Genomic DNA, 12891 nt, shown 5'->3' with positions numbered 1-12891 from the left:
TTTCTCCTTTGCATCGCTTTTACATCGAGTATTAACATCTCTGCCCCCTGTCGGGGCTCTCCTGCTTTCCTCCCTGCCTTTCTTGGCTCTTCCCTCTCTCTGTTTCTGGTCCCCGTGGGTGAGTGTAGTGGAAATTGAGGGAATCGGATGGGTTACAGCTGTAGGGGTCTGGGGCTGATGGGACAAGGATTTATTGGGTCTTTCAAGCCCACCAGCTGGAGTTCTGGTGGTGTGGCACAAGTGCTGCCAACTGATAAGAAAGCTCCATTTTTTTTGACACTTTTGGATATAAAAGGAGGTGGTGAGAGCCAGTGATGCCATTAGCTTCAACTGGGCCCAGCTTCCATCTGTGCAACCTCTGATAATTATCATGACTGAAAAGGTTACCAAAAACCAAAGCCAACAAAATTCCAGATTGTTCTTCAGAGTAGAAGAAGCCTGCACACTTTTAAAGTCATGTGTTTCCTGTCATGGCAAAATGTTTATCTCTTGTAGGTGTTTTATAGGCACATGATTGAACATTAAAATTGAATAAAGTGTAAAAATTCCTAGTACAAGATGTGACAAATAAACCAAGGGAATTGATGTGTCCAGCTTACCATCCTTAGCTGTGGGAACCAAACAGTTCATTTTTCCCATGAGAAATCAACCCATTTGGTGCTAATTAGGCTATTGTATTTAATGTTTTTGTTTCATTTGGTAGGCTGTGCATCAAAAGTTCTGCCATCCTGTGTTCTTTCATAGAAATGGTGTTCTCACTCTATGGTGTGCTTTTACTAGCTGTATAAAAATAAAAATTTCTTGGAATTGGGCATTGATAAAACGTAAGAACAGATGGTGCCTGACTTGACCTCAAGTTTTTATCTGTTTCCTCATTGGCATTAAAAGCAGGAATGAGAGAGTCGATCCTGAAAGTAACACCTTCCACAGTCATCCTGGGGCTGCTGAAATGCAGCCTGGGATTGGGTTTAAATGTATTCATTGATAGAATATCCACCAAAAAGATGATCTCCATTTCTAAAATTGTATTTTTAGCGTTGACTGAGCAGGGAGTGGGTGTGAGTGGAAACTTGGGGATTTTGTTCACGGGCTTCCAGGTGACTCATGCAAGCACGACAGCCTGCAGTTTGATGCTCTTTGTAAGCCACCACACAGGTTTATAGGGTGTTGAACAGGACCTGGGGGAAGATGAAGTCTTAATATTTAAATATCAGCCTTGGAAGCTATTAAAATGTCATCTTCTGAGGAGAATAACTGAATGTGAGCAAGGAAAAATGCTCGGTGCATTGGGATGAGGGGGTTCTTTGTAATTCATTTGCTGGAAAGCACCTGGCTCTCAGCTGGAAATCCCTGCAAAAAACTGAAATCTTTTCTTCCTTAAATTGCTATTGTTTTATGGAAAAGACATTCAGCACAGGGAAAAAATCTGTGTATTTCTTGGATAGGAGACAAGCACAAAGCAGAGGTGTCTGTGCCCCGCAGCCTTCCCTGCTGCAGGCTGTTAACTCCTTCAGTTACCATGTTCTGTTTAGAAATCCATCCTGTTTCTATGGAAACAGCCGGGCTGACAGGGAATAGGGCTGGGAGGGAAGCAGGATGCACAGCCTGATTTTGGCATGGATGCTGGCTCACCCGTGGATGCCAGCCCCAAAATGCTTGGAAAAGTCACGAGCCACGAAGCTGCTCCCACACCTGGTTTTTTGTGCCCTTGAATCCTTTTGTGGATCACTGGAGGACAGGCACAGGCCCAGCCTGGTTTCAGTGGGGCTGTGCCAGGATCGTGGTGTTCCCCATGGCACATCTCCCCAGGCATGGGGGACTTGTCCCCGTGGCAGCTGTCACACAGGGACTGTGGCACTGGGCATGGGGAGCAGCCAGGGCTTGGTGACTGGGTGAAAGCTGAGGAAGATTTATTTCAGAAGAAGGACAATGTCCCAGAGAGAAAAACGTGGGCTGTAGTGGTGCTGCAGAGTGAGCTGGGTTTGCTGCTGTTGCTCATCCATAAAGCTCATCCATAAAGCGTGTCCTGGGTAAATGCTGCAGTAGGAAGGATAAGCTGCTCAAAGAAGGGGGGAATTCACATCACTTTGACTCCAAAGGCAAGGATTTCCTTTTGCTTGGAAGGAGGTCTTAGCCTTGTTTTCTGCCTTAAAGCAATGGTTTTAAAAAGAAAGTAGTGTGACACTGCAGTTTGTTCATCCCCAGATTCCCTCAGCAAAGCATTGGCTCTGACATTTCCTCTGATACCCTCAGGTTAAGTTTTGTTAACTTAGAAATGCCCCTTTTCTTCAGTCTCACTTGAAGTGCTGGGCATAGTTTAAAACTGTGCCAGCTGCCCCAGGCCAGGGCTTCACAGGGACTCCCAGCACCATCCTGCCAACCTCAGCAGGAATGGAAAAGTGGGAAAAGCAAACCCTCCCCTGCCTCATGTCCCAGATAAGGTTTAAGGCATGTGTGTGACATGCAGACAAGTAAACAGGGGGATTGATGATCTTAGATGATCAGTCTAAATGATGCTGTGATTCTGGGTTGGATTTTACCTGCCCTGGCTTCTTCCTCTGGCCTTGTGGCTTCTCTGCTGACTGTCCTCATGGCTGTGCTTCTGCCTGTGAGGAGAGAGCAGAGCCAGGCCCTGCTCCTCCATTTTCTGTCACTCACAAACACACAGAAATCCAATTTAATGTTTGCTTCTGATTAGTTATGGGGAGGAGGAGCAGATGTTCATTGAGGGCTCAAAAAGGGCAGCACAGAGACAGGCACCATTTGCTAAATTAGAAAGTCTCAGATGTACACAGGTGTTATTTCTGTGCACTGAGCCCTCTCTTGCTGTTCATTTTCTAGTATGGCATGGGAAGTAGCACCAAAGCCTCTTTCACCCCCTTTGTGGACACCAGAGTGTATCAGACCTCACCTACTGATGAAGATGAAGATGAGGATGAAGAGTCATCTGCTAATCGTAAGAGCCAGTGTGGCCAGTTTGAGATGGGAGGGCCTTGTGGAAAGCAGGTCAGGGAGCCTGAATAACCCCAGTGAACCTCTCACATTTCACTCACTCCAGACATAGCTGGTGTCTATAGCTGGTGTCTGTATCCTTGCCCTCTCTAGCTGCCATCCAACTTCTTCTCCCCCCTCCAACAAAATGCCACCAGAAAGATCTGGGAGGAAATAGGGAGCAGCAGAAATCCACCCTCCTGTCTGCTTGGGCAAACTAATATCTTGTAACGCAATAATGACATGGAGAAATAAACCAAATACTATCATTCTGTCCCAAAAAAGAGGTGCCAGAACATTTAACCCATCACCTCTCCCTGTCCTCCTGTGTTCCCCTGCCAGCCCTGTTCACCAGCGAGCTGCTCAGGCAGGAGCAGGCCAAGCTGAACGAGGCGCGCAAGATCTCGGTGGTGAACGTGAACCCCACCAACATCCGTCCCCACAGCGACACCCCCGAGATCCGCAAGTACAAGAAGCGCTTCAACTCCGAGATCCTCTGTGCTGCTCTCTGGGGTAAGCCCTGGGCACGCCCTGCCCTCCGTGGGGCTTTGGGGTGGTGGGAATGTGTGGGAATGCGCCCCTGCCTCTGCTTGGCTCCTTCTCCATCCCCCAAGGGTCGCGTCCCGCCGCGCTGCTGAGTGACCCTTCCTGTCCATGGGAGGATCCAGCCTCAGCTGGGTCAGTCACACTTGTGGTGGCAGCAGAGATGAGCTCGGGGTGTTGTCCTTGGGAGCAGCTCCTGGCACCCATGGCCCTCTGCTCTCCTCTCCAGGTGTGAATCTGCTGGTGGGCACGGAGAACGGCCTGATGCTGCTGGACCGAAGCGGGCAGGGCAAGGTCTACAACCTCATCAACAGGCGGCGCTTCCAGCAGATGGACGTGCTCGAGGGCCTCAACGTCCTCGTGACAATATCAGGTGCTCCTCTCGTGCTTTCACCCCATCATTCACCTGCTCGGCCTTGCACAAGCCCTGGGTGGTGCCAGCTCAGACAGAGCTTGCTCACTGGTGGCAGAGGGAAGCTCCCAGGGGAGCTGGAGTGGTTTATTCTGGAATCAAACCAGTTTAATCTGCTTTCAACAGTTTGCTTCCTTTACCTGCTGAATGCATTTCATCTCCATTCTCCTGCAGCAGGGAAGGGGAGGTGCAGGATACAGAATACTTCATCTCCATTCTCCTGGAGCAGGGAAGGGGAGGTGCAGGATACAGGCAGGTGGCCCAGCAAAGGAGATGGTCACAGCTTGAGGGGCAGAGAGCTCTGCTTTTGGGTCTGTTTGGCTCTGGCTGAGGGAGCTGTGATCCATGGCTTTAGATTCCAGTTCAGACCACAGATGTGCTTAGGCTGTCCCAAGCATTGTGAGGGCCACAAGCTTTTCACTGGGCCCATGTTTAGTTGGGAGCTCCAGAGTGCTCATATCAAGCTCATGGGGTGATTTCTGGCAAAAAAACCCAAAACCTCTGTAGTCCAGTCTCCAAGGAGAGCATCCAGCATCCTCCTGCGGAGCAACCCTGAGGAGCACATGGGTGACAACCAGGGCAGAGCTTTCTCCTGCTGATACCTGTCCAACAAAGCTCACAGAGGGCAGCAAGAGAAGTGCTCATTAGGAAATTGTTTGATAGCATCCTTCTGTTTCCTTTCACATTGTTAAGACACTCCAGCCTCACTCTGCATTCACCTGCAAATTCCTGCTCCCCCCATTCAGCCAGAGCTCCAAACTCACTGCTCCATCCTTTACCTGGTCTGCAGCTCCCCTGTGCTTTTGGGATCCAGCTGTAGGGATCAGGGGTTTAGTACAGCTGGAATGGGAATAGCATCAAACTCCAAGATGATGCTGAGAATGAGTCCTGGGGACGTGAGGAAACCTGTGAGCAGACAGGGTCTGTCCTTTGGGTCCTGTCTCACCAGGCTCGGTGTGAGCTCTGTCCTGTCCCTGTCACAGGGGATTTTGGAGCCTTGTCACAGCCATCCAAGTGCAAGCACCAGTGCAGAAATTTGGCAGCCCCTCAGCATTGCAGAGCCCAGCACCAGGCTTGCTGGCAAACAGCAGTGCCTGTCGCAGGCCAGGGAGCTCCTGTCTCATCTCCAGGGTGGAATTAATGTTGTGTGAAGGAGAGGGAAAGAAAGAAATCCAGTAGTTGAGTGGTTGGATAAGATTTGAGCTGTAGGAGGGTTGGGGTCACTGCCCCACTGAGTCCCACTGTCCTTCTGTGAACACTGATTTATAGGAAAAGGAATATTTCCAGCGCGTGGGAAGCCAAAGCATGGCTTTTCCAATGTCTGCCCGCAGCCCAGAGGTCTGGGCTTTGCTTTCCATAGATTTCTTCCCAAGGAAAAACCCAACACAACAACTAAATTACTCTTTTCAATTACTATTTATATTACTTTTATCATGAAACAGCCTCAAATTCTATCGTCTTGTGACTGAAAATAAGCACTGAAACCTTTGAAAATAAGCACTGAAACCTCAAGATGTTCCATGCAAACGTGCTCTGCTCTGACAGGGACATTTCCTTTGCCAACAGGAAAGAAGAACAAGCTGCGTGTGTACTACCTGTCCTGGCTGAGAAACAGGATTTTACACAATGACCCTGAGGTGGAGAAGAAGCAGGGCTGGATCACAGTTGGGGACCTGGAGGGATGCATCCACTACAAAGTCGGTGAGTGGAAATAAATGTCTGAAGAGATGTGGTTTTGTTCTCTGGTCTTAGGTCTGACCTGACAATTTGATATTAAAAGCATGAGTAGACCATAGCCACAAGTAAATTTGGAATTCATCTTTATGCATTAGGTGGACTCTGTGTAATGAGAGTCATCAGAGGCCTGAGAAGCTGTTCTTGAGATTTGTTGGAAAGAGAGAGAGAATGTTTTTAAAATTGGGTTTGTTTTTATTTTAGTGAAATATGAAAGAATCAAGTTCTTGGTGATTGCCTTAAAGAACGCTGTAGAGATCTACGCTTGGGCTCCCAAACCATATCACAAGTTTATGGCATTTAAGGTATGTTTGTCTTTTACACTCTGTAATTGTAAATACATGAGGTTTCTGTACTCTGCAGAGCAGAAAAGCGTCTGGCTTATGTAGCTGAGCTCCTCAGGATGCCTGGCAGGCATGGGAGATGGGATCTCTGCTGGCTGAAGAGATTGGATGGGTTCTGCTTGCAGCCAACAATGAAGTGTTATTATTAGTTTATGCTAGCAGGCTTTACTTGAGGAATTTGCAGAAAGCTGATCAAATGCATATGAGTAAAATTGAATTGAGGATTTTGGTGGGTGTTTTTTGTGAGGTTTTTGTGTTTGGTGGGTTTTTTTCTCTCTGACTAATTTTTAACATACAGCACAAAAATAGGCTGGCATGATTTTCTATTTCATTTTGCAAGATCTTCTCCCCTTCTGCAATTTGGATTCTGTTTCAAGACAAAAAGTTCAGGAGCGTGACCCACTCTTTCTCTTTTTGCCTTTTTACCTGCCTTGGTTTCCTCAGTGAGACCTTCCTCCTCTCCAACCTGCCAGTGGGTATTTTGTGCTTAGTCCTTCAGAGCACTTTTCATCCCATGCTCTGTGTAGAAGAGTCACAAGGGCAATGCCTTGTGGAGATGTTCATGCTGAGTAATCTCATTTTACATCTTTCCAACACAAATGGACTTATGCAGTGTTAGGTCACATTTGCTTTTTCTGAACAAAAGCCAGAGTAAATGGGCTCAGTGACATGGAGAGCTCAGCAGCATCAGAATGGTCTGGGATCCAGCTGCCCACAGGTGTTTGTTTCACTCTCCTGCTGAGCACCTAAGCCATGGTGCTTGATCTGGACACAGCTGGGGCTTGGTCCCAGCCTTGCTGCAGCAGGTTAGATGGAGCAGGGAAAAGTAGGTCTTTGCTAAACTGACTCATTTCAGCTGCCCAAACCAGAGCAGTGATCTCTGCCAAGAGAGGAGGTGGGTGGTCACGGATCTCTGCTGGGAGAGACTGAACACGTACTCAAGTAAAATTGAGCTGTCTCCTTCCTTTAGAGACCAAATCCTTGTGTTAGCCTCGGGCTCCTGGGAGAGAGAGCTGGGCTTGGCAAGGGTGGGCACTTATCTGCTGGGATGACTGAATAAACTCTGAGGCATCTGACAGGGGAACAGAGAGGCAGGAGTATAAATAACCACATATTTAGCAGGAAACACAGTCAAACAAATATGATTTCAAAAGCGTATCAGGCTGCTGCAATGGGGGTTTGTTGTTTCTGTGATGCTCATGGAAGGGATTATAAAAGTCTTTTGCAGATCTCCAGCACAAGCCGTTGCTCGTGGATCTCACTGTAGAAGAAGGTCAGAGGCTGAAGGTTATCTTTGGATCCCACACTGGTTTCCACGTGATTGATGTAGATTCTGGGAACTCCTATGATATCTATATTCCATCTCACGTGAGTACCTGGGCAGTGCTGCTGCCTGGGGAGCACGGGTCACCAGTGAGGTTTGGGCAGGCTCCCAGGGGCTCTCGAGTGGGGACCAGTGATGGGTGTGACATTCCCCAGCGCTGCACTCACTTAAAGAGGACTCAGGGCTGTCACATACTTCATGTTCATCTTCACAGGCTGTTTCTGTCTTCATGCAGGAGCAGTAAAGTTTAAAGTAAAGAGTTTTTTTTTATGTCCCATAAAAAGGACAGTCTGTCTGTACACAGCACGGAGCAGTAATGGAGTTCTCTGTAGGACTTTCTTGTTGGATCATTTAAACTCCATCTATACTGTTGGCTCACAGTAAACTGGTCTAGGAGAAACTGTGTCACTAAACAAATGCAGGAATTGTTGCATCTGATCCAAGCAGCAGTCTCCTCTGTGAGAACTGGGAAGAGCAAAGAGAGAAATACTGGGACAGTTTGGGATGGTTTTGTGTTGTCTTAGCTGTGGAAGGGCAGACAAGGATGAAAAGTCAGTGCAGCTGCCCTTGGAGCTAGAGGATGATTGCTAAAAAATAGGATATTTCCTCCCTAGGGCTGCCTCTAAAATTCTGAGTTTGTTTACCTTGATTTGAACTGGTGATGGATTCATCAGCTCAGTCACTTACTTGTGTTCCAGCCAAGTGTCAGCCATCAGTCTTGGGGGTGTGTATGTTGTGATCTGTCTGTAATTGCTGAACCTGTTTATCCTTGCTGTGTCAGACAGCTTTGATGGCAGGGTAAACATGACAGTTTATTCCCCTTCAGGCTTATCTCTGAAACCCAGTGCCTTTGTGGGGAATGCAGAGAGGGCTTTGTTCTCTGCTTGGTTTGGGCTTTTTTTCCTGCTCCCTTTCTCCCTTCAGTGTAATTCTGACTCTCAGGGTCTGTGTTACCTGCAGATTCAGGGCAATATTACTCCCCACGCCATTGTCATCCTGCCCAAGACGGACGGGATGGAGATGCTGGTGTGCTATGAGGACGAGGGAGTCTATGTGAACACCTACGGACGGATAACTAAAGACGTGGTGCTCCAGTGGGGAGAAATGCCTACTTCTGTGGGTAGGTCAGCCCTTCCTCTTCACCTGCTTAAAGTACAAGCCACAAGTAAGATGAGCAGTTGAGAATGCTGAGATGGAGTCATTTGGGATGAAGGGGATTTCCCTCTTTTATCAAAGGGGATTTCCCTTAGCCAGCTATGAGATGCAATTGCTAAATTTCTGCTGTTTGGTCCTCCATAATAAAAGCAAGTAATTTCTTGAAGATGTGAACTTTTTGAGTATGAGATAAATACAAGATAAATGTGAGATAATGCCAGCTGTTGCACTGGTGGGATACTGTGTTGAGTGGAGGGGGGCTGGGTGTGGGGCTGGGAGCCCTTGAGTTGCTCTTCTGCCTCTGCTGTTGCTCATCTCCACAACCCATGGAGGCAAAACACTGCCCAGCTCCTCACCTTGCTAAACCAGAAGAAGTGATGCTGCTTCTGTTTAAATTTGTGGATGAAACGTGCTCTGAAAAGGCTTCTGTCCCTGCAGGCCATCAGAGCTCTGCCATTGATCTGCTTAGGCTTTGAGTAGCAGCTTATGAGAGCTTTTCTGCCCATTGCATAATATTTAACTCAACACAAGTTGTAACACCTGCCAAACGCTTCCTTTTGACAGCCTACATTCATTCCAATCAAATAATGGGCTGGGGAGAGAAAGCTATTGAAATCCGGTCAGTGGAGACAGGACATTTGGATGGAGTATTTATGCACAAGCGAGCTCAAAGGTTAAAGTTTCTATGTGAAAGAAATGATAAGGTAAGTCCACTTCAAAGCTTGTATCTGTGCTGCGAGCTACAAGGTGCTTTTAGAGCTTACGTCTGGTTTGTCTTGAGATTAATAATTAATCTGCAGGTTCTGTTTAATAAGCAGTGCCCTTAAGCCTATTCCCAGTTAATTTTCTCCAGTGGATGGAGACCTCAGCCTGCAAGATCTCTTCTCCATCTAGCTGAGATCTGCGTTGACTTGGCTTGACTTTCTCCCAATTCTTTCATCCGAACATTAAATTGAGGCTGCCAGGTGAACTCTGAAAGTTGAGTATTAGCAAGGGTGTGTAAGAGACCCTGGTTTGAGCTTTGATGCAGAAACATGTTGATGCATTTTAAATTATTTTCCTCTTACAGCCTCATCCATTTCTGTGGACAGCAGTGATAAATACTGCTCTGGAGGGTCCCCAGAGTTGCATGGCTGTCGTAGATACCCCCTGCCACAGGTGTTGCAAGTCGGGCAGGGAATGAGGAGAAATTTCTGGAAGAAAAGGCATTTTTGTGTGGAAGAGATGGTTGAATTCCGAGGTCTTTCTGGAGGTGGTGTTCCCTCCTCTTACAAGGTTTCACTAAGATAAGTCAGGAGCAAGCAGCAGGGAGATCTTAATAATGGACACGATCACAAAGCCAGTGAAGAAACCAGTTGCTGTGTGCCCAGAGCAGGATTTAATAATGCAGTAAATGAGCTTTGAGGCCACGATCACTGTAGTGAGCAGCTGCTCATTATCCGAGTTCTGCCCTTCCTGGGGCATGGAGGTAGGCTGAAGCTCTGCAGGAAAATGTATCCTAACTTTGCAGTTGAGTATGTTATGAGAAGCTGTCCAAGAAGCTGAATTTAAGTTTAATTTAAGTGTAATCTAATTCTAACAAAGCTAGAAAAAAACCCTGTGATCTTTCTAAAATACTGGAACCAACTGATCACTGATGGGTTTGAAATACTAAACTCAGATGTTTCTCTTTCTGGAGAACTGGTTAAACTGGTAAGATTAAGTAATTTTTGGTTTTATTAAGGACAGAGGCTTCAGATAGTTCCCTTCAATATTTGCAAATTATAACTTACTTATTTTTTAAGACCCCTTGGAATCCAGTGCTGGTGGATCGTGCCAGAAGCACCAAAACCCCTGTTCTTCATAGAGAATTCTGATATGTTTCTGCACTTTGAGCATGTTGAAGGGAAGTCATTTTCTGGGCTTTACTTTCAGGAATAGCTGAAATACCACGACTGACTTTCCCAAAAAAAAAAAAGCCATTTCAGACTGAGGCAGGTATCGACCAAATGGTGAATGTTTAGCAAGATCCAAACCACTGACAGCAGTTTTTTTGTTAGTACTTCATAATAAATGATGCTGTGGCAGTAAAATGTGATAAACCTGGTATTTTCAATGCATTCCAAACCCTTTGGTAGTGAGGGAGAAGGAGGTTTAATTACTGCATTTACTAATGAGTGGCTCAATTTAATCCCAGTCTGGCATGGCTTAGCTCCATCCCCTGAGTGTTAATAAGTGTTTCTTCCTTCCAAACAGGTATTTTTTGCGTCGGTGAGATCCGGAGGAAGCAGCCAAGTGTTTTTCATGACCCTCAACAGAAACTCCATGATGAACTGGTAACAGAGGAGCACTTGGCACTCACCGCCATGGCATTATTTCTAATTTAAAGGACATTAAACACGTGGACTAACACTGTAGAGGCAGGTGCGGAGGGCGCCGAGGAACCCCCTCCCCACGCTCCCCCGGCGCCGCCAGCCCCGGGGCAGGGCCTGCAGCCAGGGATGGACTTTCACGCTTGGACCCCCCGAGGTCTCCTGATTACGCTGTGTTATAGTGGGTTATGAGTTTTCCTTTATTTTATTTTATTTTATTTTTTAGTTTTACTTTTTCTTTGTCCCCTACTTTGTAAGAACGGGGAAAGAAACAGTGTCAAAAAGTCTGTTTTTAATTCTGTCTGCCTGCTAGCATCAAATATATAGTATGTTGTAAAGTTACCAATTAAATCTGGTGAGAGACAGCACAATAAATGTACCTTTTATCTTTGTGATGAAGGCCATAACCATATAGCTGGGTAATTTTAGAAATCTTTTGCCTTCACCAACATTTACATGTTGCTTTTGGCAGCAACGGCTTAACGGATTTTTAAAGAAGAGAAAAAATAATAGGTTTTTTTCCCCTCTTTTGGGAAATGGATTTTAAATGGCTAAACTACTAGCCTTAGACTAATAAAAATCAGCTACCATTTTTGTCAAGTCTGTCAATCCATATTTCTATATGGATCTTCACATAATGGTGTGTCTTGATAGGGACAGAGGTGCCATTTCTTGTTGCTCCAGAGGTGCCCGCCTGCCCCGGGGCTTGGCCACGGGCACCGGGACAGGGGATCGGAGGAGGAGAGGACAGAGGAGCGGTCAGAGGAGCCCCGTGCTCGCCCCTGAGGGGGATTTGTGACTGCAGAGGCTCCCGGGATGCTGTGGGCACCGGACCCTGCTGCTGAAGCCGGTGCAGGTTGTGGGTGTTCGTTCCCCCCAGTCCAGAGCCGGGCACTGGCATGCGGGAGCAGCCGGCACAGGGATGGGGACCACGGAACAAGCTGCCTGTCCCCCATGTTCTGGATTGGGCTTGTAAAGAGCTTAAAAAAATATATATATGTGTGGTTTCTTCGGCCAAGGGTCTGAATCTACTCGTTTTCCACCCCCTCCACTCCCTAGGAATTACCCAACATACAGTGAAAGACAACATCTGTGCCGAACCGTGTGTGTGTGTTTAGTTCAGGTTGAATTGTGTCCTTATAAACCTTGCTCAGTTGATTTCTGTTTTCAGTGCGTATCTGGGGTTTTCTTTCTCAGTAGCTGCAAGCATGGCCGCCTGTGGTGTTGGGGTGTCGCATAACAAGGTCTGTGTTGCTGGTTTTAACCTACCTCGTTTCGGTTGGGGTTTGTTTTTTGGTTTGGTTTCGTTTTATTTTTTTTCCGTTCCGCTGTCGATCACAGCGCTGTTACCTCCAGCGACATATAGAGAGCTTAACTGGCAATCTTGGTGTACTCAGTAACGATGGCTTTATTAAAAAATTATTAAATCAACAGGACTTGGTCAAACTTGAATCTTTATCAAGGGTAAGAGGTGATGTGGGGTGACGGGGATGGGATGGGCTGGGCCACCCTCACCTGAAGCATTCTGTGGGCAGGGTGTCAGGGTTTGGTACCGCAGGGATTGCCAGCAGTGGGACTCCCAGGATGTGGAGTTCAGAGAACAACAGGTGGGATGTGCTTTGTGGTGTGTTCTTCACAGAGCACCATACACCCTCCTGTTGGGCTGGTGCAGCCTGGAGAGTGTAGGGATGGCCACAGGATCAGATACTGGTATTCAAATCCCATCACAAACACTGATTGCCACCAGCTCTTTGTATTTTCATTGTGGTTAAAATAAAAATCAAATAAAGCCCAGAGCTTTTATTGTGTTGCAAACTGATAACTGTTTTGGGGTGTTTTTTGTTCTACTTCAAGTGATGATTTTTGTTATTATGGGGTTTTGCGTACAGTGATGAAATAGCAGGCAGTCATTGAGTTTAAACGACTCAGGTGGTTTGTGAATGTATTTTTTTAAATCTCAGAATAATTTGAAACAAAAATCACAGAAGCCAATATTACCACAGTCTTGTCTATGGCATGTGTGTATGGAGATAACAC

General features: G+C 46.7%; 1 protein-coding gene across 5 annotated transcripts in view; it reads left to right on the top strand.

Moving 5' to 3' along the window:
* The window catches only part of TNIK (TRAF2 and NCK interacting kinase), a 149970-nt gene extending 137685 nt beyond the window's left edge, over positions 1–12285 (top strand). For all 5 annotated transcript variants that reach the window (XM_041467594.1, XM_041467593.1, XM_041467595.1 and 2 more), the window contains 9 exons: positions 2842–2956; positions 3334–3504; positions 3764–3907; positions 5513–5647; positions 5885–5985; positions 7243–7392; positions 8309–8468; positions 9068–9207; positions 10739–12285. In XM_041467594.1, coding sequence (XP_041323528.1) covers positions 2842–2956; positions 3334–3504; positions 3764–3907; positions 5513–5647; positions 5885–5985; positions 7243–7392; positions 8309–8468; positions 9068–9207; positions 10739–10822 — 1200 coding nt within the window. In that variant the 3' untranslated portion in view covers positions 10823–12285. The remainder of the gene's footprint in view (positions 1–2841; positions 2957–3333; positions 3505–3763; positions 3908–5512; positions 5648–5884; positions 5986–7242; positions 7393–8308; positions 8469–9067; positions 9208–10738) is intronic.
* Positions 12286–12891: the final 606 nt, after the last annotated feature.

This window comes from Pyrgilauda ruficollis, unplaced genomic scaffold (genome assembly GCF_017590135.1).
Source record: "Pyrgilauda ruficollis isolate IOZ18807 unplaced genomic scaffold, ASM1759013v1 scaffold21, whole genome shotgun sequence".
NCBI lineage: Eukaryota > Metazoa > Chordata > Aves > Passeriformes > Passeridae > Pyrgilauda > Pyrgilauda ruficollis.
This window is presented reverse-complemented; position numbering and strand designations above follow the sequence as displayed.